The sequence below is a fragment of the Rhipicephalus microplus genome, chromosome 1 (genome assembly GCF_043290135.1).
Source record: "Rhipicephalus microplus isolate Deutch F79 chromosome 1, USDA_Rmic, whole genome shotgun sequence".
NCBI classification, from domain to species: Eukaryota; Metazoa; Arthropoda; class Arachnida; order Ixodida; family Ixodidae; genus Rhipicephalus; species Rhipicephalus microplus.
The window spans coordinates 212,466,746-212,494,635 of NC_134700.1; the positions used below are offsets into that span (position 1 = coordinate 212,466,746).

Sequence of the window (27,890 nt, forward strand, 5' to 3'; positions counted from 1 at the left end):
AAGGAGAATGATGATGACTACATTCCTGGTGGCTTCTAACATGGTTAATACACCGATTCACACCTTTTTTTGTTAAATATAAGTGCTCAGCATGTTCCTAAACTTCTTTTCTCGTTTTCTCAAAACAACATTTTTCATCACACCCTAAGCCATTGCCCACAGTATCTTTTGATGTAGCAGTCGGATTTTGATAATTCTTGCAGCATTTGAAAGCTTATACATTGATTAGAGCAAGAAAACAAAAAAATGTGATATTTTTATTTACAATAGTGATTTAATTAGCAACAAACTTAAGCAACAGTTTCAGATTTCTAATGAGTATACTTGTTAAGGCCATAACTCTGGTAAAAATGAAGCTAAAAATGAAATTATGGTTTTGTTGCACTCCCTGGCCTTCATGGAATGCTGTCATATCAAATTTGTAGCAATATTTTATGAGGAAGATGTCAAAAGGCTGGGCGGAATGCAAGTTTATGTAACGGTCAATATTTAAAAATCTAAAAGTGATAGCAAAAACCTAATTGCATATTTGTTTTCAGCTGTGAAAAATACATATTGTATTGAAACTTCATCTGGAAATATTGAAAATTAAAAAAAAAATTTCAGACCAGTGTCTTCCCTTAAGAGAACAAAGGGCTGTTGCTATCCTTATGTTGATTTGTAATGCCTGTGTGTTTAATTTCATTCTAGCTCTCTTGCAATGGGCAGGGGTGGAAATTGTTTGTTGCATAACTCTCTTATGCCAACGATTGCCTTTTAGCTTTATTGCATAATTGTTGAATTGAACTGTTGAAGTAGGGGCCATGCTACCCTCATCTATGAAGCACTGGTCCGGCATTCATTATTAATATTATGCACAGCAAAACTCTGCAATTGTTTGCAATATACTTCTCTTGTAAAAGAAAAAAAAGTTGTTCATCATTGAGCAGGCATGCTTGCGACTTAAGAAGCATCTTATTTTCTAGCTGAGAGCGTGCTGGAAAGCAAGTTAATTATAGCAATTCCTGTGGCTGTTGGCAGCTACATTTTCCTTTCTGTTGCTTATGATTGCTTCAGAATGAGGATGGTAAATGTCATACAGGGGGTAAAAAAGTAGCAACCACACGCTTTTATGAGCTGCACATCAATTGCAATTACTTATTTTCATCACTTGGAAGCACTGCGTCGATCGTCATGCCTGTGGCAAAACAAGCACTGCATCACTACAGAACACAATTTAATGTAGTGTTGTCATGTATATTGCTAGGTTATAATATGGTTTGCTTTTAGTTAACAGGCCTATGTTGCGTCTGCACTTGTACCCTCTTATTCTCCCAAGTTGAGTCAAGGCCGAAAATCTTTGTGAGTTCAACTTAACATAGCACAGTCTCTTTTGGTCGGAGTTGGCATGAAATAATGCTTCTCAGCCATTTCAAGAGCAATTTCGTTGCTTGAGAGTTATGTCTATTTTCCACTGTTTTCTAGTAGATGCTGTAGGTTGTCACAGTTTTAGTCGGAAATCGCATTGAAAGAGTACTGATTCTGTGTGGCTATCTCATTCAGCAGGCCATGTTGTTTTCTACTTATAGTTTATTATTATCTATTCAATATGCTGTTTTTTACACACAGTTGATATACAGACAACGCTCACATAGAGGCGTTAGTGGTATGGTTATTGTTAGTTACAGTATCAAGAAATTGAAGTACTCAAAGCAAGAAGCTGTAATAAGTAGAATAAGTAAACTACAGTGCATGACAATCTGGAAAGGTGACTATTTAAAACAAAATACAGAGCTATGAGTGATATGCAGCAATTAAGATAACACATCAAAATAGTGCAGCAACCAAGATCACACATAAAAAATAAGAAACAGAACTGCAATATATCCGAGTTACACAAGAACTCCTGGATCTTAATTAGAGGAGAACAGACATTTCATTATTATGTGGGCCATTGGATTGTCCTAGATTATGTGGCAATGGTAGGTAAGTGTAGATACCCTCCTGACGTCCTCTCATACCTGGTCTCTTTCTTTCTCTCTCTCTCTTTGCCCCTTTTCACTCCCCATCTTTCTTCCTTCTTTTTTCTTTTTAATCTGTGTATACCCTCATAACATCGTTTTCATACTGCCCGGTTCCCTTCGCCTTCTACCCTTCGCGGCCCCTCTCAATGTGCCTGCCTGCTCTATTCGGCCAACTACTGTTGGCATCTGCTAAACCTTCCCCTGCTGGTGACCTGCTGCGTTTAGTGGGACAAATTGAGAAGGTATTTGCCACGGCCAGTCACCAGAAGGTTTGGGACCATTTCACCAAGGCTCAACGCAAGAATATCGATACCTGGCGCAAGCAGTCGGAGGTGAGTGTGTGCATAGCTTTGGGTTTATGCCAAAACACCTTTTCCTCCTTATCCCGCAATTTATCTATGGTGAAATAGCTCAGCTAAAGCTGTGAAGTCATCAGAAGATGTATAAGTGGAAAGGAATGCAATGCAGTGATGGCATAACGACGTGGGCAAGGTGGGCATATGTAATGCTTAAAAACATGACATATGCACATGCATCGGAATGACGTATTGTTACAGGTGTAATGTCACAGGTGTAACAAAAGAGTTTTATTCAGACGCAATGTAATAGTAGCCTCAGCAGCCTCAAGTTCGCACCGGGGTTGTCCCTATTTGAAGGCATGCCTTCTTCCTCTTCACCTCTCTTGTCCCTAACCGCAATACACACAGGGGCACATTCTCAAACTATGCATGACTGTAACGACGTGTTTGAAAAATAAAAAGCGTGAATGATATCAAGATGCAGGTTGCGTGATTTGGTGCATGTACGATTGATATGACTATCGTAACAGCTGCAAAAACACTGTGCCCTGTGACAGACCTTGCAGCTTGGGAAAGAGGTGCTGGTGCCATCTTCCTGATCTCTCATCACTTTCACGTTACACTCTTTCAATGCATATTCTTTAGAGAAGGCAGTGGGCAGCATATTTACAGCTCCTGGTGATCAAAAGTTGGAGTAATCCTGAAAATGATCAACCAAGAATACTGTCCCTGATTTGCTGGTAGCAAGTCATAAGCCTTTGAATTCTCTTGTAAAGTCTTGGCTCATTTGGCAAGTCACTTGACACAAAAATGTGAATGACAATGCTGAGAAAACTTTTCGTATAGCTTATGCGAGATCGACTTCAATTACAGTTTTCCAGCTCTTCAGCACAGACTAAAATTCAACAGACTACGATGAACCTGTTCACACATAACGCTTAAGAATACTGAGGACATAACATTTTTTTAATGCAGTGCTGCCTTCTTTGAAAATTAGCAATGAAGTGCTCGTAATTTTCTTCTGCCATTGATATAGTGTATTTATCACTATGGTTATAATTGGTCGACATCAATGACACTTTCTGCCGCATCTCCTCTGGGACATCCAAGTCCCACAAATAAGTCAATCATTGCGTATTGTCTCAAGTCAGAAACCATAAATCGGCGCTGCTCACAAGAATACTCAAGCAACTATTGTCGTGCACATTGTTTAGTACAATGTGAGCGGTATACATACATCAAGTTCTTTGCATCATATTTTTTTTCTTAATTGAGTAAAGTATTTATGAGGCCAGGAACTGCTTTATCATTCTGTGTGTGTGCGCTGTCTAGTGTGTGTTGCATGAAGCTCTGTGCCTGTAAGTCTCTATGCGGTTACACTAAAAGCACACTGTGGTAGATGCTTTGCCTGGTGTGAACCATTTCAGGTCAGGTAAGCTATGCTCATTTATTTCGTGCTGGCTTCTCCAATGAGTCTGCATGTTTTGCATTTGCATGCACTGCTAATAGCTCTGCATACTTATGAGCAAGATGCATTGCTTTGCACTGAAACCACTTGTGTGCTGTGTGCAGCTAACCGTGTTGACGTGCTTTAATAAAATTAAAGGGGTACGTATTAACTTAAATCAATAGAGAGAACTTTTGCATAAGAAGGCAGGCAATTTCTTCCGGAAACAGAACTTTGGTATTTCGGGAAAAAAAATACAAAAAAACAATGTGATTGGTGAATAACATTATTCTTAAAGTTCTCACCTTAGCTACTCATAATGCCTTAGATATTGGCATCAATAAGGCAAGAACACTTAATTACAAAATAGAAGTTATTATTTACAATTGAAAGTTATTGCATTAGTGCACAAAGGAAAGATGTAGATGCTATGTTGATAAAAAAAGTGACTACTTTATTATTTATGATTATTTATACAAATGAAGAACATACAAGCAAAATATAAAAGAGCTTACAATAGGACATTTTTATTATTCATTAACAATATTCATGATACAAGCATTATCAGCATTTTCATTTCTTTTGAAAAGGCTTTTTTTTTAATGTGTGTGATACTACAGTACTACCTATTAATTCACATTACTTGAAGAGCTGTACATTACATGCAGGGCAAATTGCAGTGAAATATTATGACAAACTAACCCACTTAATTATTTTTTGTAATGGTCGGTTGTTTAGCTGAGTTCGTTTATATGAGTTTTGAGATTAACAGATCTTGTGATGTGCATCCTTAGGATTTTCGTTAAAAGAACAAATTGGTGACCACGTCTACATCATAGCGTACAACAGAGTTTTCCCTGTTAGGTTGTTGGGAAGGTAATTGGTGAAACACAGCATTTTACGAAACATGGCATTTTACCGTGGCCTCTTGTATGCAGATAGTATGAAACTAGTTCTAGCCTTAGGATCTTGTAAATGGATGCAGTTTCAGCATGGCCGAGTTTTCATTTAACTTTTGCGACTTTGCTTTGAAGTTGCTAAATATTTCATTTGTGCAACTATGTTTAAAAGCTAATTGCATATTGCATGTCACGATAATGTGTAACTGTATAAGTCTGTCTAGGCTGTTGGAACTGCGCTATCTACCCACAAGAAAGTTTCTTAAAAGTTATATATATCTGTTTAAATAAGTGTCTGAAAATTGTGTGAAAAGTGTTTTTTGAAACAGTGCGGGCCATTTGGTTTACACTATAAATGCCGTATATTAAATGGGCAAGCCAACAACTTAGTCTATGGAGCACAGCTAGGTACTCTGCGTGGGAAGTTGCAGATGCGCCCTTGTGATACTTCTGATACATATTTTCATAAACTCGCAAAATATTTTGTGGCGAAGTAATGTGAAAAATAGGGACATGGGTGCTTTTTTTTTTTACTGACAGCGAGCTTCATTGCACTGTTGATTAGCGTTTCGTGAATATCTAGTGCTTGAATGCAAAAGCAAAGGATATGTAAAAAAAAACAACTGTTTGAAATATTTGAGTGATTTTAGGCAAAAAAATATGTATGGTTGATTTGATGTTGCTTTGGAACCAGTGTGTGATTAATATAGCTTTTGTCTCTAAAAATAATACTATCCTCTCTCTCATTCTAAAACTTGTGTCTTTTCTTTTTTTGTATTGTACTGCAGGCTACAATGAACACAAAATAGTCTTCATAACGACCACACATTGGCTGTAATGAAACCTTTCGTTAAACAAGATGTGCAGTTCAATGAGGCCCATGTCCAGTAATCAAGTCCCATGAATATATCAAGCAGTGTAAAATATTTGAACTCGTGCTTGTGAATTTGCTTTTTTTTTCCTCGCTTTAGTGTCTTCAGTAAAGAAGCCTGCTGAGCAGATTTCGGCCAACTTAACTTTTTAAAACTATTTTATGATTTTACTATGCACGTTTACCAAGTTAAGGCTTATTACACGAGTGAGCAGTGAAATATTTTCACGTGAGCTCTTTTTATAGAGAGTTGCTTCATTGGCGATGAAGGTGACTCTTTTAACTCAAGCTGAGCGCAAGAACTACACTGTGCTGTGAGAAGTTATTGCACAGATGAGAAAAAAAAAAAACTATATTTGGCTCATCGCGTGCTCTCGAAAGTGACTGCTATGCAAAGGTGTCCGTGCTCTGAATCCTCATTATGTCTCTCTGTAGGAAATCAAGTCTGCACATTTAGCTGATGTGTTGGACAAACGCCAGGAAGATGAGATGGACCTGAGCGATGAGGATGAGCCATCACCCCCAAAGACTGCCAAGATTTTCGAGAGTGGCTCAGGTAAAACTTTAGTCTCTTGTTCCCTGTTCTCTGTGTGTTTGTTAGATTTGCACTCACTGCCTGTAAGAAGCCACTGCCAACTGTGCTAACTTCGTGATTGCTTGCTTGATACAGAAGAGCTTCTTTGCTGTTGCACCAATGTCTCACCACGTGCCTTGCGCGTCGCATTCAAGTGCTGATACGAACCATCTTTAGTCACTTTTGGAAGTGCTTTCATAAAGCTTTGAGTTGCTCTCCAGCTGTGAAGACCTTTTTTTTCTATTACCTTCTCTTATTCCTCCTATTTTTCTTCTCATTTTGTGTACACATTTCTATCTATGTGCATGCTGACGTACATGTGCGCATGGGCAGGAGGTGAAATTGTAGTCCGTAGCGTATTATGTTTGTGCTAATGTGTTACAACTGAGTTATCAATACAGATTGAATCTTCAAAGGTTCTGTTTCGTAGGTTGAATAAGAAGGCCAATTTGAGTCGGGCAGTGGTCGAGCTCTGCTGGGTTGTGAAGGCAAAGAAAGCAAAAGCATCTTTTCATTTCGCATTTGACTCCTTAGCTATTCAACATAAGTGGGACTAGAACAACTATCCCATCGACATGGTCTGTTTTAACAATAGACTCAAGCATTTTAATCCGCGACACGCAGATGGCGATGGCAGCAGTGGTGTAAGAAATCCGACTACGGAAGATGAATCGTCGTCGGCAACCCGACTGGCTCTGCAAGAAGAGTGCGACTCCCTCCGGTGCCAGCTGGAGGCGTACCGCAACGAGGCACAGCTTCTCAAGGCTGAGCAAGAACAGCGAGACCAGCAGTTGCACTTGCTCCAGCAAGCCTTGCAGGGCCTTCAGCAGCAGCGCGCTAAGGATTTGCAGGACCTGGAAAAGGTGCGCGGCTTCCCACTGCTTGTCCTGTTTATTGACTCTCCTTGAAGCTGCTACACTGCCACAGTGCATTAAAGCAAGGACAGAGGAGTGCATTACAGTCCAACAGTAAAACAAGCTCTTGCTTGATATCACAATATCTTCATTATATTCTTCATTCATTGTGACTTTATGGCATTTGTTGCATGTCAACCTCAAGAAAAAAATACCTTGTAGATTTTCTTGACTATTATATCCAGTAATTAATTTTTTCGTATTCATCAAATCGAGGCTTGACTGTTTTCTTCTATGTTTTCAGGGTGGCACGGAAGAAACTCACACCATACAAAGACAGGGCATGATAAATAAATTTGTCATTGACTCAGCAGCACGAAGCCTTAAAGGAAGTCGGTATGGTGCCATCAGAAAGGAAGTTGCGCTGTTGAAGAAAAATTTGTTCTAGTCTTGGTTTCAAACCTGAGACCGACATCTTTTAATGGCTGTCACTCTGCTGCTCATAAGGAATTGCAAGCGAGTTTTAATTATTTGTTCATGTTTGATGACAAGTATTTCTTTTCATAAATTTCCCTTGAGCTCCTAGATTTGAAGCTGTGGCTGAAGTGCACTAGAGTTTCATAAAAAAAATGATCCCGTGTACCTTTCCTAGATAGGCTGAACTGCACACTCCATTGTGGCTGGAAGCTGCATCGTTGGGATTTCAACTTTTTAGCAGGAAGCTTAGGCATGTGCACTGAAGGACGGACTAAAAAGAAAAAAAGGTTGTTTTTAATGTTTTCGTGTTTATAATATTTGGCTTTCTATGTCTATGTGAGAAACGTGGATTGAACTAGAAATTACCACACTGCTGAATTTTACTATGTTATCAACATTCACCTCTTGCTTGCTGCTTATATGTACAGATAAATGTAAACATTGAACACAAATTCTGGCCCACGCTATGAACATTTGTCGCCTGAGGTGGAGATGAGCCATCATTACAAGGAAATAATATTTTTAGAAGCCACTAGGCTAGATGCACGACTTTAGAGGTTGTGCAGTATAATTAATTTGTGGAGCATGTGCACTTTTCTTTGTTTTCATAACGACAGTCTTCTTCCCCACCTCACTTACACAGTAGCAGGCTATAGCGCAAGCTGTAGCGCATTCTTTCTGTTAATAATGACACAATGTGACTTCAAATTACGCGCGCTAGCAAATACTTGTGCCTTCTAGATGATTTGCGACGCACGAGCCTGCGGAACCCAGCTGCGCGCGAACCGTGTTGGAAAAAAGAAGAACGTAGAAAAAGAGGCAGAAGTGAACCCTCGAGACAATCTAGCTGTGTTATTATTCTCGGGCACAAGTTCGCCCTGCCTACGTTAGCCTATTAAAAGAGTTCATTGAAGAGTGCGTTACAAATCTGGTGGAAATGCTGGGTGTGATGCCAAGCCCCTCTCGAGTGATGGAGCACAGTCCAGAACCACAGCGATTTAGACCCAACGAGCTGACACCTGTTCATCAGCGCTGCAGTCGATGCCTACGTGGTGAGGGTCCTGAATTTTCACCTTTATCGACTTCGCTTGGAACATCAAGGGCTGTGAACGGGTACGCAACTGACATGACAGCTCTGGTCACTCCAGCCAACATTGTAGTAAACCAGCCAATGCTACCAAAGCCTTTCCACGGCGAAAGCTACGAGGACGCAGAGGACTGGCTTGAGCACTTTGAACGCATCGCAAAGGCTAACGGATATGGGGAAGAGCGCAAACTTGGAAGTGTTTACTTCGCACTGGAAGATAGCGCACGAACGTGGTATGAAAACCACGAAGCTACCTTCCGGTCATGGAATGATTTTCAACGGGAGCTGCTTGCTGCTTTCCCGAACACAGACCGCAAAGAGAGAGCTGAAGCTGCGCTCCAGACAAGAAATCAGCGAAATAACGAAACTGTCGCCATGTATCTGGAAGACATGTCTCGCTTATTCCGCCGAGCGGATTCAAATATGAGCGAAGACAGAAAGCTGCGCCATCTAATGCGAGGTGTGAAGCAAGAACTCTTTGCCGGACTAATTCAAAGCCCGCCGCGCACCGGCGCCGAGTTTCGTTCCGAGGCGACTACAATGGAAAGGACGCTACAACAGCGAGCAAGGTTATACAACCGGGATGCGATCGTCACTTCCTTGGACATGTTGCCACCAGTCTTCGGTAACGGCATGCAAGCACTACGTGAGCTGGTGCGGTCTGTTGTGCGAGAAGAGCTGCAGAAGCAGCGTCTTGACCAGAACGCTCCAATGCTTTCGTCTCTGGCCGATGTGATCCGTGAGGAGGTCAGGCAGGTGGTACGCGAACCTTCGAGCAACACACAGCCAGGGCCGCCACTACAACAGAAGACGAGAATGACGTATGCTGATGTGCTACTACGAGGACCTCCAGGACGTGCGGACATCGCGGCGGCTACATCTATGCAGTACCCGATGCCGCCGAGAACCCTGCAGCCAACGCCAGAGAGGAGACTAAGGAAGAGCGATGTCTGGCGCACTCCCGACAGGATACCGCTGTGTTACCACTGTGGGGAGCCTGGTCATCTCTACCGAACGTGCCACTACCGCCAGGCAGGACTACAAGGTTTTCCTGTTAATGCACCTCGACCACGAAATGGTGAACGTCCCTTCGAAATTGAAGAATACCTGTCAGGTCGTTAAACCTCAAGTGGCTTCCAGCGACACCAACCTCGTGCAACGACAACGGGGAGGTATAGATCGCCTAGCACCCGACCTTCAGCAAGCTCCCCAAGGTCTCGTTCCCCAAGCCCGTGTCGGGAAAACTAGAGTCAGCGACCTGTGGAGGCAAGGCCGCTGTCGACGCTAATGCAGAAAAACCTCCACTGCTGACTCTGAACGACGACCGATTCAGAAACCGGTGCTTCGATAGTGACGTTGCTTCCGATTTACGTGTGTTCGTTGACGGCTACGAAGTCATCGGACTGGTAGACACAGGCGCAGATTATTCAGTGATGAGTAGCGGACTTTCTAAAATACTAAAGAAAGTGCTGACTCCTTGGAAGGGACCACAAGTTCGCACAGCAGGAGGGCACCTCATCGACCCTACTGGAATATGCACAGCAAGAATCGGAATACGGGGTTTCACGTACGTCGCCAGTTTTATTGTGCTGCCGGAATGCTCAAGAGACTTGATTATCGGCATGGATTTCTTACGAGCTAATGGCGCTGTAATTAACTTGCAAGAATCTTCCGTCTCATTCTCGACTAGGCACGCGATTGCTACCTTTGAAACGTAAGAAAACGTATATGACCTTTGTATTGCAGATGATGGCGTCATAGTGCCGCCAAGATTGAGCATATCTGTCGCAGTAACCAACAAAGCATTCAGTGAATTCGAAGGATTTGCTGACAACAACACTGCCTTACTACTCCAAAAAGGGATCTGCATGGCACGAGGCCTTGTTAAGTTACGTGACGGATGTGCAAATGTTCTACTCACAAACTTTGGAAATGAGGTGCAGCACGTTGCAAAAGGAACCATCATCGCCAGTCTGAATGATTTCGTCCAGGTTGCGGAGCTGCGCACTTTCGAAACCAATGAGTCTGATTTCGAAGACGTGGAGTCTGTCCTTGCAGCCATCGACATCGAGCCAGGCCTACTACCAAGTGAAAAAGAGCAAATAGAGGGTCTTTTAAGGGAATTCGCCGAATGTTTCTCGTTGTCATCTAAGGTTCGACGCACTCCTATCGCCAAACATCGCATCATTGTCGACGAGTCAGTGAGGCCAATACACCAGCATCCCTACCGAGTGTCACCAAGAGAAAGAGAAGCTATTGGTAATCAGGTTAAAGAAATGCTCAAAGAGGATGTAGTCCAGCCTTCATCAAGTCCATGGGCGTCACCTGTTGTTCTTGTGAAGAAAAAAGACCAAACCTTACGTTTCTGCGTTGATTATCGGAAGCTGAATGCCGTCACCAAACGGGATGTTTATCCTCTGCCAAGAATTGATGACACTTTGGATAGGCTGCGAAATGCCAGGTATTTTTCCTCATTGGATCTTAAAAGGGGGTATTGGCAGACAGAAGTTGTCGAAAGAGATCACGAAAAGACAGCGTTTGTGACACCGGACAGTTTATACGAGTTGAAGGTACGCCCTTTCGGCCTTTGTTCAGCACTTGCCACATTGCAACGGATGATGGACACAGTGCTTTGGGGTCTTAAATGGCAGTCATGCCTGGTTTATCTCGACAATGTTGTAGTTTTCTCTGCTACCTTTGAGCAACATTTGAAAAGGCTCCGGGCCGTGCTCACTGCGATCAAATCGGCGAACTTGACGATAAAACCGCAGAAATGTCATTTCGGCTTTCGTGAGCTCCTTTTTCTCGGCCATGTCATCAGTGCAGAAGGCGTCCGCCTAGACCCTGCAAAAACTGAGGCCGTAGCAAGATTTCCGAAGCCAACAGACAAAAAGGCTGTTAGGCGATTTTTAGGTCTCTGCGCCTATTATCGACGGTTCGTTAAAAATTTTTCAAGAATTGCTGAACCACTGACGCGGCTGACAAAAGAGGAAATGCCTTTCGTATGGCTTGCCGAACAAGAGGATGCCTTCAATGAACTACAAAAGTGCCTTCAAAGCCATCCTGTTCTGGCGCATTTTGACGAGGAAGCGGAAACCGATATCCACATGGATGCAAGCAATTTAGGTCTTAAGGCTGTGCTCATCTAATGGCAAAACGGACAAGAACGAGTCATTGCGTATGCCAGTCGCACTCTTTCGAAAGCTGAGGTGAACTACTCAGCGACCGAGAAAGAATGCCTTGCTGTGGTATGGGCTATCAGCAAGTTTCGACCATATTTATATGGTAGGCCTTTTCGAGCTATAAGCGACCATAATTCGCTATGCTGGCTGGCTAATCTCAAGGACCCATGTGGACGGCTTGCACGATGGAGCTTGCGATTACAGGAGTATGATATCACGCTTGTGTACAAGTCAGGTCGCTAGCACAGTGATGCGGACTGCTTGTCACGTGCTCCGATTCATCCCGCTGCTTCTGCTTCCATCGAGGATGGTGAAGATTTTATTTTCTTGGGAGCTGTGACACCATCAGAGATGGCACATCAGCAGCGATCTGACCCTGAGATACTCCTCTTGATCAAGTACCTACAAGGACAGTCTGTCGATGTTCCACGACCTTTTGTCCGCGGCTTGTCATCGTTCGTCCTACGAAACAACATCCTGTATAAAAGGAACTTTGACAACAATACAGCGACATTCCCGCTTGTCGTCCCTTCACCTCTGCGACCAGAGATTTTGGAGGCTTGCCACGACGATCCATCAGCTGGACACTTAGGAGTAAGCAAAACGTTAGCACGCATCCGCACTAAATACTACTGGCCGAAGTTGCTTAGCTCTGTACGACACTATGTCAGAACCTGCCGGGACTGCCAAAGACGTAAAAACGCCACCGCTAAAACCAGCAGGTCTCCTTCAACCGATAGAACCACCAGAAGCCCCATTCACACAAGTGGGAATGGACTTACTGGGCCCATTTCCTACGTCGTCATCGGGAAAACGGTGGATAATAGTTGCGACCGACTATTTAACCAGATATGCCGAGACAGCGACTCTTGTTAAAGGATCAGCCGTTGAAGTAGCCGAATTCTTTGTCTCCAACATCGTACTGCGGCACGGAGCTCCAAAAGCGTTGATCATGGACCGAGGGACTGCATTTACGGCCGACCTGATGAAATGTATTAAGAAATTGACGCACACCAGTCATAGGAAAACGACGGCATACCATCCTCAAGCAAATGGTCTTACGGAACGACTGAACAGAACGCTGGCTGATATGTTGTCAATGTACGTTGATATAGAACACCATACTTGGGATAAATTATTACCCTATGCAACATTCGCCTATAACACTACGATGCAAGAGACAACACGGATGACGCCATTGCAACTTGTTTTTGGCCGGACGGTAACGACACCTTTAGATGCAATGTTACCTATTAACGAGACGCCCGAGAATTACTATGACGTTCACGACTACATACGAAGAGCAGAAGAAGCCAGACAGCTGGCACGATATCGCATTCTCCAACAGCAGAAAACCGACACGCATCGATACAATCTGTGAAGAAGAAACGTCCAGTACGCACCAGGAGACAGAGTATGGGTGTGGATTCCTGTACGAATACGTGGCCTGTCAGAAAAACTGCTTCGCCGCTATTTCGGTCCCTACAGAGTGCTCCGCCGCGTCGGCTCGCTCAACTACGAAGTTATGCCAGAGGGACAGGATATTTCATCCCGACGGCGGCATCGCACGGAAACTGTGCATGTCGTCAGGATGAAATCATATCACGACAGGCAATGAAACGCTGAAGATACAACGTTCTTTGACGTTAACGACATCCCCGACGAGGGTTTGTGAATGACCGCCATGCAACCAGTTCGACACAAGCATCGAGACGATGCACTCTGAAAAGGGGGGCAATGACACAATGTGACTTCAAATTACGCGCGCTAGCAAATACTTGTGCCTTCTAGATGATTTGCGATGCACGAGCCTGCGGGACCCAGCTGCGCGCAAACCGTGTTGGAAAAAAGAAGAACGTAGAAGAAGAGGCAGAAGTGAATCCTCGAGACAATGTAGCTGTGTTATTATTCTCGGGCACAAGTTCGCCCTGCCTACGTTAGCCTATTAAAAGAGTTCATTGAAGAGTGCGTTACAATAAATTCTCCTCATCTCTTGTAGACTTCGACGGTAAATTTTTTTTTCGACAGTATTTGGAAGCCCCGCATTCTTAAATGTGACTAGTAACCTACCGCTGTGGTGGCTTTGGTGTGCACAGCTACGCTCATCCAAAAATGGCTCAACTCCAAGTCCCGAGAGAGAACCGTGCTCCGCCTCTGGTTCCCGGAATGAGGTGTCTTCGTCCACTCAGGTTGCAGGGATAAGAATCACTGAAAAGGATGCAAAGTTGATTGGTAAGTGTCGTAATTTGGATCAGTGACAGGCAATCCTGCATGTACATGCTTTGCAGCGGTGCAGGAATCGTGCACTAAACGTGGAACACTTGTTTGCACTGTGGCTATTCTGTATTTTATCCACTTGATGTCTTCGCTTTTCTTTTCTGTTTCCCGGCATAACTTTCCCAGTGATGGGTAAACTTCACACTCGTCTGCCAGCACGTGCAGCCATGGTTGAAATTAATAAAGGAAGGAAATTTGGAGGGCTCTTTTGTTTGTTTGACAAGACCTTAATGAAAACCAGCAGAAAATTAAGGCAAGGGACGTTATTGCACTGTTTCAAGTTTATTGTAGTAATTGTGATATAAATACTAAGAAAGTAAAGTGGATGAAAAGACAACTTGCCACCGGCAGGGACCAAACCTGCAACCATACGATTGCACACCCAATGCTCAAAAAGCCAACATTTTGACTGGTGCTTCAGGGTCCCTGATGTGAATAAGTCCCCATTTTTTAAAAAAAATGATGACTTTCTTGTCCTTTTCCAGCGATCTTGATCATTTCAATTACTGATCTTGCTTCGTATTGTCACGGGGTCGTGACGTGGACGAATGGAGCACACTGCGAGTCGAATAATAAATTGTTTATTTGGGCGAACCTGTGCCCAGTAAACGGAAAGTCGGACTACAGTAGCAGTCTTGGACTGATAGCGGTGAACGGAGCGTCGGCCGTCGATCATCTACTGACAGGCGGCGAAGTGCGTCGGAATTTATACCCTTGCCATCGAATGTTCTAGCGTTATCGCTGGCGGTGACGTAGGTTCTAGAATAATCTGTACAGTTCGGGGAGTGGGCGTGATCTTATCAAAATGATCTATCTACTACAGTCCTGAAGCTTCTCAAAAACTGCAGGCGAGGTTTGCGCTGAGAATTGTGTAATGTATTGGGGCAATAACAAAACTTGAGAAATGGAGTGTGGCAGTATTATGTCTCTGTTTTGCCTAGAGTTGTTTGTTGTGATGTTTTACGTGTCTTGATTTAAAGGGACACTAAATAGAGAAAACAATTTTTCTCAAATTAGTGAATTCCTTTTCTACAAGTCCAAGATCACCACGCTTGCCGTGAGGGGATGCACAAAAAGAAAGTGCAGGTTGTGAACCACCTTGATATTTCCACATCAAACATCGCGAGTTTGTAGATCTTCCATCTGCTCAGACCTGTGTATTTCCTAATTAGTAAATATAAGTACCTTGTCCTCTGAGGGGGCCAGAGACTTAACATTCCGAAATTTTGTTCAGCCAATATCTTCAAGATATGTAAAGTGCACCTTGAAATTCGTTACATCACATGAGACGCTTTCATAAAGCTTCAAGCTTCTCTTTTCTATTAATATTAAAATTTTCTTCTCTATTAATAAATTTATGATAGAGAAATGAACGACATTATTTTTCTAAGAGTACAATTTATCAATCTAGATTGATTCATTGTTTCACTTTAGCGTCCCTTCCAATGTGTAAACGTGGGGCACTTTATCTCTGCACTTCCGCCTTTGTGTAACAATGTCCTTTCGTGGCTCTCTTAGGCTTGGTGTCCATGTTCCTACACCTGCACCCTGAGGGTGCGAGCCTGGACTACCTGTGGTCGTACGTGCATACACGAGAGCCAGCACTGCAGCCATGCGATGTCGAGGTGCTCCTTTCCAAGTTCCCCACCCTGTTCTTGCTTGAGGTCACAGGTGTTGGTGCCACTCTCGAGAGGCGATGGAAGTTTGGTGGATTTGCGCCGTCTCTTTGAAACGTTTTTTTTTTCTCGTTTTTGTCTCCTTGCGGTGTCATGAAAGCAGCTGCACGTTTTTTTTTTTCCTTTTACAGTTTGTGCAGCATCGTAGTATTATTTCACTTGCATAGGAAGCATATCTGTCGAAAATGTGCCCTTGACGTTTGTTCTCACTGACCTGTGTTACTCATCGAAGCGTGGAGTCTGTGTACTAGAGCAACCTGTTTTATTTGTCAGTGTCTGTCAAGCAATGTCCTGCTGTGCCCGTCAAAATTCTTAGATTTCCGCATGACGCAGTGGGTGACAGACAATCAATCCATTGGCAGTTTCATTTAATGTGAATTTCCCTTCATGCCAGTGCTAACTTTCCTGCTTTTTTTTTTTTTGCAAATTCACACAGCCTGTGCATGGCAATATGCAGATATGCTCTGTTTTCAAAGCAACCAGGCATTCACATGATATGCATACTGCAGCTGGTAACATGTAATGGTGCGTGCTAGTCAAGTGTAGCATTTTTTTACATTTAGCAATGTGAAATGGCATTATGTTGTAGGGAATGACTTGTGTGCTTCATTTTCATATTAAGTACATGCATTAAATCATATTCTGTATACATACCATGCATTTGAGTGTAACCCAATGTGATGTATGCTTTGCTTACTCTTGACACTTCATTAACAGCAGTGCGTGGTGTTACATCCATCTTAATGTCTTCGTCCTCTTTCAGTGTTAATTTTTTACTTCAGCAAGTAGGATTGTGTTGTTTTCGATGAGGTCACAGTGCACACACCCATATGCTTAAATTTAAGTGCATGTAAAGAAACCTAGGTGGTCGAAAATAATCTGGAGTACCGCACTACGGCATGCCTCGTAATTGTATGGTGATTATGTGGCACAAAAAAAACCCAGCAAATATTACTATTTTGTTGGAACGATGCTGTTTGCAACACTTATCCTCGGTAAGCTGTCGGTTACATGTATGTGGAAAATCTGAGTGGCGGATGCACTCGAAGGAAAGGATTGCATATAGCCACGAAGCAAGAGACATTGAGCAGGTGCATTACTGCTATTTCGAGCAACCAGATAATGCCACGCTGCTGGATAACTGCATCATGCTGGTGGCAGACAAGGAAATAGTCGCCGTTTCGGCTTCCAAGAAAACCGGTCTTGTGTGCTGCTCCCGCTCCGCCGCAGTTGCACAGAGTGTTGACATGGAGCGCATTCGTTTCTTGCTCTGTCGCCAGACTGCGTGAGTAAGCTTGTAGAAACTGATTTAACAAGTGAAAAAGAAAAGGAAGAAATGTATGCGTGTGCTGATAAAATGGCACCGCTGTCTGCTCGCCAATGCTACCGGAAAGCATGTGCAGGCGTGCCAGAAAGCATGTGCAAGCATGTGCAGGCACATGCTATTTATGTTGTTTTCGTGACACCATTTGGACGCCTGCAGACACCCATTCTAACGGGAGTTTCACCTCCTAAATATCTCTTGCTTCGTGCATGCGGTATACGTTGGTAGTTTGAAAGGTAGTGAGGGCACGCAAGAAAGTGGCAACTTAGCTATCTATTAGGAAACCCCATTTGCTGCGCTTGACTGCAAGATTTGGCTGAGCTGTTTCCAGCAGCTTGTACTTTCTGCTGTGCGTGTTTTTCCACTAAGAACGAAAGATGGTGCATGAACCCTTTGAGTATGAATCTTATAAAACGTAAGCTTTCTCGTTAAGTGTGCAAGTGCGATGGCCTTTTCATGCCAATGTACAAATATGGCCACTAAATGCCAAGAAGGAAGCTGTGGAAATGTGATAATTCGGCACGAACAAGTCATTTCACAGACCTCATCATTGCACGATGTCTCCTCTTTGTATGTTTGATGTACCTCCATTGTTTCTGTGTCTACCTTTGTTCTTGAAGCTTTCCTTGTGCACACCATCGCAGATTTGCTGACTGGTGCAACTGGGTGTTGTAAGAAAGCACGTGTAACATTCGTGCTGGTTGAACAGTGGCATGTGGCATCGTACAACGTCTTTATTTGTGTGTCTTTCGCCTCCACATTCATGAACATTTTCTCCAGTTTTTTATTCAAACAAACTGCAAACAAACTGATCAATGGCTGCGTTTGTATTTTGTGTAATGTCCTTACAATTCTTACTAGATTGTGCAGCTATTGGGAAAAGTAGGAAGGGCTGATGAAAGTATTTTGAGTTACCTTAGCGGGAGAGATTAGAAGGCCTTCCTGTTTCAAGGTTTTGCAGACAACTTTTTATTTTTGGGTGTCATAGTTTCTTACCTCATATTGTACTATCAGATTTTTTTTTAATGTGTTAAACAACCCAACCTTACCCAACCAAACTTAACCATATCAAGGTTCAGCTTTGCTTGAGCTGTTGCTAATTCATTCTTTCTTTTAAATCAGCTGTCAGCATGTCATGCTTTCGGTGGTGTTTGAAACCTAGGGTAATGCAGTGAATAGCCCAAAGTTGACACATTTTGGCAGATTTATGTGTGCATTGGCAGTTGCAAATAATTTTAACTTGTAATCCGCTAGGTTTCGCATCGTAACCTTTTTGGAGACACTAGCTAGTGATGTAAATTACCAAAGCTTAAAGAGCTACTGTAAAGGAAGTCAAGGGATTGCTCTAAAATAGGTGTACTGTACAGTAGCTACTAGTTTTATGGAAGCCAAAATGTAGGTGATGCAGTGAACACGTCAACACACCACTCGGTTTGAATACTCCCCAAGCTAATATGCCAAAGATGCAGTAATACTGCCTGCTCATATATACAGCATGCCTTGGCTTTGTTAGCCAACATTTTTGTCTTTCGCATGGATGAGCTTTCCAAGTTGTTTGTGGTGTTCAAGGGAGAGTAGAGTAGCGATTGTTTTCAAGACAGAAAGGTCGGATTGATTATGACTATTTCCAAACACCGTACTTCAGTGATAGCAAATAATGCTTTCGCGCAATGGTTTTAGATAGTTTTCAAAGGTACGGTTCACTGTTGTAATGATTGAACCCATGAATAGGTTTTCTCGTGCGGCCCTTGCTGATGCGTATAGAGAAGTTGCAGATTTGCAGTTGAACATAGTTATTTAAAGTCTTATCTAACACAGAAATAAGTTTTTAAAATCTGTGTTCACTGTATCAAGGCTGGACTGCATTGTGAAAAAGAGATTGCAGCTAGCTGTCATAATTACAGTAGTAAGCAACAGTGTAATGGCACATTTACAGCTTATATCAGCAACTGATATAGCAAGTGTGGTTGGCTGTGAGAAATTGATGCATTCATATTTTAGGTGACCAGCTTCAAGTACTTGAGCTTTTGCCATGTTAACATGTTGATATTTTCCTTGCTAACATTTGATATATTGATGCAACGCTTACCTTCACGTGAGTACTGTGCTCTGAGACAGTTAGTGTATGGCTGTATGTTAAAGCATAATCACACAGCTAGTGTTTATTGCATCAGTCGTGCACGATATGACTTTGGCAACTGTACGCTATTGAGACACTCAACTTCAGCAGTGGAATGTCTAGGTGTCATAGCTTTATTTTGTACACAGGGGGAGATGCTATGTATGAAAATAATGCACAAATCTAGCATGTTGAGTTTCAACTGTTTTAGCTGTGACCAGTGACTGTGATTACAGGTTGTGCGTCCATGTTCCTTCATGTGTGTTTGGCTCGAACAACACTTTATGTCACAGGAATAGTTCACAAGAGTCTAATACGATAACGATGCGAGTCACATGAACTTTTATATTTAGGAGTTGTCACCACAGCGGTATTATTACCAAGTGAATGTGATTTCTCCCCATCTTAATCTGTGACTGTGAATTTCTGTATTGAAAAAGGACAGTACAGCCAGAAATTGGCTGCTATGTAGAACTACAGATGATTACAGTTGCCAGTTTTTGTGTTGGGAAGCAGGGCCATGCTCACTGTGTTGCTGACATAAATGAGTCCTGTAAATGCAGGATTAAGTTTACGAGCAACATTATGCAAGAATGTTCTCAGCTAATTTAGCAAGTGTGTAGCAAAAATGGTGCGTAATTCGATTTAAGTGGCTTTCAGCAATGTGCAGCCATAATTCTGCATAGACGTATATAGTCGGTGGCACAAAAAATATGCTTGCAATCTGAGGGGAAGGACAGATGCTTTCTTCCGTCCTTTGATAAGCAGCTTAGACTATCCTAGCAGTTGCTTGCACGAAAGTTGCATACATAGGTAGGACTGTATCGATGCTGAGGAATTATATGTTAGGGAAACTAAAATAGCATAGTTGCCACGAATGTAGACTACAAATGTGGTTGTATTGATGGTTTATGCAGTGTACAACCAACAGTGTCACATATTTTGAGCCCAAATACTACTGCTCATCACCTCAAGACTCTTGGTCACGAACTTTTCCCCGTGTGCACTGTTTGCCACTAATGCTTGTGCTATGTACCTGCTCACTAAGGGCATTGTATATACTGTCCATAGCTTGTGTGATTTTATTGTGCTCTTTTTATTTATCTTTTTTACTTTTATGTGCAGACATCTTTCTTATAAGCAGTTGCTGCCAAAAGTGCACAGGTTGCTTGCATGTGATAGGAGCACTTACTACTATGACATACTGCTAGCACCAAATTTCTTCGTTTTAGAGTTTTGCTCCGTCACAAAGTATGCTAAAAGAAGAGACATTGTACACTTTCCTGCTTCTGCTAAATGTATGCATTTAGGGTAGCCAGACGCCCAGAAAGCTGTGTGACCAGCCATAGTCACTATGTCAGATAGGTAAGCCAGATTTACTGCAATAAGCTAGTTAGTGGCTATGATGTGTCACCAAGCTACAAATTTTGGTTCAATCCCAGCTATTGAGGCCACATTTCAAAGGGGGCAAAATAAAGAAAGTGCATGCTTAAATTTGTGTGCACATCATAGAACCACAAGTGGTCAAAATTAACACAGTCTTTTTGGAATCGTATAGTTTTGTGTTCCACAGTCAATATGCAATTCTAATGCATTTAACGAAACAGTAATACAACTGCTCATATTCGTGTGGCCAGTGCATATGCTTTGACCTGAGCAAGGTTATTTCAAAGTTCAGTGGTGGCTAAAGCAAATCCAGGGTAAACTTCAAATTCCTTTTGATTGATTCTGCTTATGATGATCACCAAGAATTGCAAGGTTACATTTGTACAAGTGGAAATCAAAGGCAGCGTAGCTGAATTCAGCAACATAGAAAGGAGGGGCATTTATCAGTTTGGGTACTGTAAGGGTGACAAGTCATCATTAAACAGGTAACGTAGATTTGTCAAATGCTGTAATTGATGTCTCTCTTCCCTTGTCCCAACGAGTGCACTGAAAGCTGAGCTGGGAGTGATGGCTAAGGGGAAAGACGTTATCTCATATGTGCCTCATGAGCTTGAGCACTTTTATTAATTGCAATTGCAATTATACAAATATTCTCAGAGGATTTTCACTGTTGCCCTCATGTTCTAAATCTGTGTGTGTGTGTGTGTATGTATGTATATATATGTGACGAACCACACGAGAACGGTGTGGTGCAATGGTAGAGAAGGAGGAAGACGAAGAAAAATAAATGGTTCATTGTACAGCCATCACGTCTCCTGCGTCACACTAGTCGACAGGATCTACCGTGCCCTTCATCATGGCGACATCCAAGAAAGTCATCAACATCCCGAAGTACTCGGGAGCATCTACGGACGCTCCCTTTGACAAGTGGCTCCGGCTCTTTGAGGTGAGGACTGCGGCCGCAGCATGGACGGAGCGAGACAAGCTGTGCTACTTCTCCGATTACCTTGAAGGTGAGGCTTTCCGATGGTTTCTCACCGAGGTTTTCGACACAGACGCGTCTTGGGAGAGCTTATGTGAACGCATGAAGGGACGCTTGACGAGCGGCGTCGCGGATCCTTTTCGCCAATTCATTCATTGCCGGTTGCAAACAGGCTAGAGCTTGAAGGAATACTATAATGAAAAAATGTCTCTCGGACGCCTCGCCGACCTAAAGGACATGCACCTTATATCAGGGCTCATCGACGGCCTTCCTGCGCATATGGAGACGGCGCTTGCTGGGATTACCTCGCCTACACCAGAGGCATGGCATACAGCTGCACTTCGTGTAGAGTCAACCATGCAGAGAGTGAAGTTACATCGCTTTCCACCAGCTCGGAATACACAGATTAACGTAACAAGTGACAGAACCAGTCAGCGTCTACGTAATACCCCGATACAAACACCCGTGCGCGAGTGCAAACACTGCGCGATGGATGGCTTACCCCGACAGATGCACTGGCATAATGAATACCCACGACGCGCAAGCATTTCCACCCTCTCCACCAACCAGGGAAACGAGGAGGGCGACCCAGAGTTCATGTAATTCAGTTTGATGCCCTCATTAAAGGGTACCCTGTCAGCGCTACTCTTGATACCGGAGCTACGATTACCTGTATCAGCGAAGCAGTGCTGAAGGCACTTCACCTGCAAATAATGAGGAATTCGTGCATCTCAGTTCAACAAGTCACATCATCTACCAAAACTTTGGGTCGTGTTAATCTAAAGGTACAGATATGAAAAGTGACAAGAGAAATTCAGGCTCGTGTTCTACAAGGCATGAAGAGCAACTTACTTTTTGGCTTGGATAGTGCTTGTTTATTTAACTTGTCGCTGGACCTTGACACCATGACTCTACGCCAAGGAAAAGACATCCTCCATTCTCATACACAAAACCACACCACGGCTAACATGGGCGGGTCTTTGCAAGGTGTTGAAGTTTGCGATGTACTACATCTAAATAAAACTCAACAGTTGGCATTGAAGCAGCTTATCCACAAATACGATGACATTTTTTCCAAGTCACAGACAGACATTGGGTGCATCAATGGCGAAATGCATCGCATTCATCTCACCAACAATGTTCCCATTCGTAGAGCTCCCTATCGATGCTCAGAAACCGACAGCGTTGAAATGGACAGACAGATCAACGAGCTTCTCAAGCAAGGTGTCATATGACTATCTACCTCCCCATACGCTGTGCCAGCACTTCTGGCAGAGAAAAAAGGGGAAGGACGCACGCGCTTCTGCATCGACTGCCGCAAGCTGAACGAATTGACGGTGCCTGATTATCAGCCCATCCCTCGCATCGATGACGTTCTTGATTCTCTGGGGAAATCTACGTACTTCTCGACATTAGACATAACGTCAGGTTACTGGCACTTCAAGATTCACCCTGATGACAACCCGAAAACGGCGTTTGTCACACGTACTGGTCACTACGAGTGGCTCGTCATGCCTTTTGGTCTTCGGAATGCTCCGACCACCTTCGAACGGGCTGTCAAATTCATATTGGCAAAACACCGTTTGCAGAACGTCACGAATTACTTTGATGACATTGTTGTCTACTCTGACACGTTTCCAGACCATCTGAGGCATCTGGAGGGCGTTTTGAAAGCTTTCAAAAGCGAAGGCGTCAAGCTGAAATTAAAGAAATGTCAATTTGCTCGAACCTCCATTGAGTACCTGGGACACAAGATTTCGCATGGCACCGTCACTCCAAAGCAAAGCAACGTGGACGCAATCCTACAGTTTCCAACACCATCACGCCCTAAAGAGTTGCAGCGTTTTCTCGGCACTGTCAATGTTTACCGTCGTTACATCGACCACTTCTGTCAAATCGCTCACCCACTGACGCGCCTGCTCAGCAAAGACGCCACCTGGAACTGGGATTCGGAGTGTGAACTGGCTTTCACTCAGCTCAAGAAATGCGTGACAGAAGAGCCAATCCTTAACATCTACGATGCCACTAAGTCTTGTGTGCTATACTGCGATGCATCCAACAGTATCAGCGCCGTCTTGAAGCAGGCTGAAGATGAAGGTAGAGAACACCCAATTGCATACCATTCACGGAAGTTACTAAAACACGAAATTAATTACGCCATCACAGAACTCGAATGTTTGGCAATTATTGACACCATTGATAAATGGCACTGCTATCTACATGGGAAACCTTTCACTGTGATCACAGATCACGCAGCGTTGCAATGGCTTAAAAGCATCAAGAATCCCCGAGGCTGACTTTTCCGGTGGTCTTTGAAACTCTTCATGTACTACGTGAACATCAAACACCAAAAGGGCATTGACAACATTGAAGCTGATGCACTATCTCGAAGCCCGGTAGTTCAACTCCTATCTGCTGAGCAACTGCGAGAGCATCACAACGACAAACCACCCGGAAAGCATACTATTGAGAACGGACTGAGTATAGTGACACGCAGAGGAATACGAAAAGTCTATGTGCCTTTTGCCCTCCGGTCTTCTCTTCTCCAAAAAGCTCATGACGCTTTCGGTCATGTCGGGGTAAAGAAGTGTTGCGGCTTCTTTCTCCACAGTACTATTGGCCCGACATCATCACCGACGTGAGCGAGTACATACGCCACTGCGATACTTGCCAGCGCTGCAAAAAACCGAAGACCAAACGATTTGGTTCCTTGGAGTCTTTGCCACCAGCGGAACAACCATTTGATCTTCTGGCCATGAACACTATCAGAGGTTTTGGCAACTACGGCTCATCCAAAAGATTCATTCACTTAGCCGTTGATCATGCCACCCGTTATGTCCGGGCTTTCGCACACAAGAATGAGACTTGCGACGCGTACATCTCTTGCCTGAAGAGTATCTTTGCTGCTGGAAAGCCTCGGAAGTTCCTTTCCGACCGCGGCACAGGATTCACTGCCGGCAAATTTAAGCAGTTCCTCAAGCACAACAATATTCATCAGCTTTTAACAAGCTCACAACGCCCGCAGTGTGATGGCCTAAACGAGCGCACTAATCAGACGATCGTTACTCGCCTCTGATGCAAGATCGACGAACCCCAAAAACCGTGGCCGCGTCTCCTCTCGGACGTTGTCGACGAGTACAATAGAACACCTCACGAAGTCACAGGCTACCCACCCTGCTTTCTTATGTATGGCACACCATCGTATCCCTATCTTCTTTCAGGCGTTACCGAAAATCTGCAGGAAGCTCGTACAAACGCAGTCCGCAATTCAGTGGCATATCACGAGAAAAACAAGGTCATATATGACAAGTTCCTTCCATTAGAGCTTCAAGTGGGAGACTTTGTTCTATATGAAACACCCTGGCACCCGAACCACGGCAAACTAAGCGCAATCATGGAAGGACCCTATACGATCATACGCAAGATTTCGGCAGTTAACTACGAGATCGACCGCAGCGTGGCTCCACTCGGTCGCCAGACTGACATCGTTCATGTCGGGAGACTTAGACGATATCATACGCCCCTGCATCTACGTCTCTCTCGGGGGAGGGGGGAAGCGTGTGACGAACCACACGAGAACGGCGTAGTGGAATGGTAGAGAAGGAGGAAGACGAAGAAGAATAAATGGTTCATTGTACAGCCATCAAGTCTCCTGCGTCACACACACACACACACACACACACACACACACACACACACACACACGCACACGCACACGCACACACACACACACACACACACACACATATATATATATATAATAGGAAAACTGCCCTTCAGACGAAGTGCAGAAAAATGTGGCTCCTTTCTGTACCCACTCGTGATGTAAAACAAAACAAAGAACAAACAAAACAACAAAAAACATGGGGAACAGACTGCATCAAACGCTCCCACGTGGCAAGAGACGCAGAGGGGTCACTCCACGTGCTGCAGTTTAAAAAGGAAAACAAGTATCTTAGAGCATCGGGTTCTGCTTTGCTGACACTAGCAGTGTGTTGCTGAAACACGAATGCTTAACTGCGACAGTGGTTAATTCACGATTGTCTTGTGTATATCCGTGGGTTCCTTTTGAGCGTCCTTCTTTGTGCTTTAGCAACTGTGACCCTTTTTTCGCTGAACCTTACTGTCAGTGTTATCGTGAGTGTGCACTGACGCATGTGGGGGGCTCCCGCAGCAGCCTCGGTAACTATGCAGGTTACGAAGCTCAAATCAGCCAACACCCATAAATTTGGACATATGACGTGATTATTTGGGGGTATATGGGATCGTTTGGAGAACAAAGAGGAAACAGTTTCTGGTTTGAGAATCCATTGTAAGTGCCAGGCGCGAATTTTCAGGAGTGTCGACTACCGATCGGCAGAGTTTTCTGGCCATGCTGAAAGTGTTGCAGTGCCATTTTAATTGGGATGCACCACACCAAAGGTTGTGCCCTGAAGCCCCACTATACATTTCAAGAGCAGTTCCAGTTGCATGCTTGTGTACTTTTGGCAGTCAGTACAGTTTGTGCGTTTCTGGATACCAAGGAACTTAGTATTCAGGCTGGCAGATCTCAAATGCACAAGACGGTGGGTTTACATTAAACTCAAGGCAAGGTTGTGATGCTAGAACGAGTGTTCAATGTTGATATAGTGTGATGTGCCGCCTTCTTTTGCACATATTTTACTTATGTTACACACTTTGTAGTATGCAGTTTCAGTGTGCATAATGTCTGGAACATTGCCTGTTTTTTTTGTTGATATTGTTGTTTGCATGTGTCAGGAATTTTCGTAACAGCTTTTGTCATGTAGATTTTGGTAGAGAAGCCATTATTGATGTATTGTTGTCATACGTTGGAGTACTATCTTTAAGATCTTATTAAAGTAGAGATGCTTTCTCCCGACTCTTTCCCGTTATCATGTCAATGTTTTTTACTGTATTCATCACACATGATTGTATGTTGATGCCTGTGCTAAAACCTCGTGCAGCCTTTGCAGTGTTTATTTGTGACATATGTCATTCACTTTCTTAAAGCAGTTCTATACTGACACCTATTACTATTAAGGGCGTAAACCACAAATATTCTGATCAGCCATGTGTAAGTTGTTAAAATTGGTGACTGACGCTGAATATTGCTAGTGGTCATGTTTGTGCAATCCAAACTATGCTATAGTTGTACACTAATGCAAATAAAGTGAATAGAAAAACTGCACTGGCAAGAATTACAGTAGTGTCTATGTGTGTTTTCTAGGTCTTTGAAAGCTTCAACTTAAAAAAAAAATATTAAGGAGCTAGTAAAATGTGACTGGTACGTGCACATCACTGATTTTGAAAGATTTTGAACCAGGCACTTTTTAACAGAGTCAAGAAATGTTGATCACTTTTACTCAAGGCTGTAGCTAATATATGTGCAAAGTACATTATTGTGGTAGATGTAGCATGGCAATTATAATTCCAGGTCAAAGAAACAAGTCTGTCAGTTCGGCAAACTAAGCAGCAAGTGGGACCAAGCGGGAACAGCATGTTTTGCTCGACCTCAAGAATATCTGACTGAGCGCTATGTAACGCAGGCACCACGACAATTAGTCACATAAATTGTACCACTTGTCTCCTTCAAAGGGAGACACTGTCAGGGCCGCAACAGCTGCACCAATTGTGCTAATTTCATACAAATCCCTATTTTTGCACCGAGCTGCGCCAAGACCATGAAATTTCTTGAAATTGTGCCATGCTGTGCCAAAATGACCGACCAGCCTAAAATTTTCTCATTTGCGCTAATTTCAGCGAGAAATAGAGGCCACGTTGGTCACCTGCAGTTTGCGTCATCAATCACTCCAAGCACGCAGACACTAACCCTAAACCACGGTGTCAAATGCATTCTCATTAAATCGGGGCACTCGCGAGACGCGTTTAACGAGCTAAAGTAACGATGCTGCGCGCCCATCTGTCCGCAGCAGATACCTATCAGTGGGACGATGCAATTTCAAGACAAAAACAGATTATGGTAGCCACCAACGCTTCGCGGGAAATATAAACTTCCTAGTCAGCAAACATAGCCATCGCACATTAACAGCTAAAGTTGAAAGCGCATACCACGTTTTTCGCGCGCGAATGCCGGCGTTTCGACTACTTTGGTCGCCATGGCAAAGGCTCATAAAACATTTTTCTGTCTTTAAGTTGAGTTAGTTGTGTCATCCTGGCGATAGATATCAAATACTGGATTAATGCGTGTGCTTTTTTTTTACTTTATTTGGTAGAAAGCATCTTTAGAGTGATCTGAGAAGTCGTGGCCTTAACCTAACCCCATCATAGGGAAAAAAAAAGAGGGGGAGGGGGCGTAGCCGTGTTAGGAAATTTCTTAGCCTTGCTCGAACCCGTGCAGAACACTGCTTAAGCCACCTTCGCCGTAGTGTACCAGTACCCTGCGGGAAAGCGTATTGTGATTTGGAAGGGGTTC

General features: G+C 43.5%; 2 protein-coding genes across 3 annotated transcripts in view; one reads left to right on the plus strand and one right to left on the minus strand.

The window, feature by feature from the left end:
* Nucleotides 1–26,658, plus strand: part of LOC142806173 (ecto-NOX disulfide-thiol exchanger 2) — a 44,617-nt gene extending 17,959 nt beyond the window's left edge. For both annotated transcript variants that reach the window (XM_075891245.1, XM_075891246.1), the window contains 5 exons: nucleotides 2,229–2,335; nucleotides 5,955–6,075; nucleotides 6,718–6,956; nucleotides 13,790–13,925; nucleotides 15,489–26,658. In XM_075891245.1, coding sequence (XP_075747360.1) covers nucleotides 2,229–2,335; nucleotides 5,955–6,075; nucleotides 6,718–6,956; nucleotides 13,790–13,925; nucleotides 15,489–15,700 — 815 coding nt within the window. In that variant the 3' untranslated portion in view covers nucleotides 15,701–26,658. The remainder of the gene's footprint in view (nucleotides 1–2,228; nucleotides 2,336–5,954; nucleotides 6,076–6,717; nucleotides 6,957–13,789; nucleotides 13,926–15,488) is intronic.
* Nucleotides 13,570–27,890, minus strand: part of LOC142806147 (ATP-dependent RNA helicase DHX33-like) — a 52,210-nt gene continuing 37,889 nt past the window's right edge. Inside the window, exon 24 of the mRNA XM_075891244.1 lies at nucleotides 13,570–13,901. The gene's annotated coding sequence lies outside the window, so the exon portion shown is untranslated. The remainder of the gene's footprint in view (nucleotides 13,902–27,890) is intronic.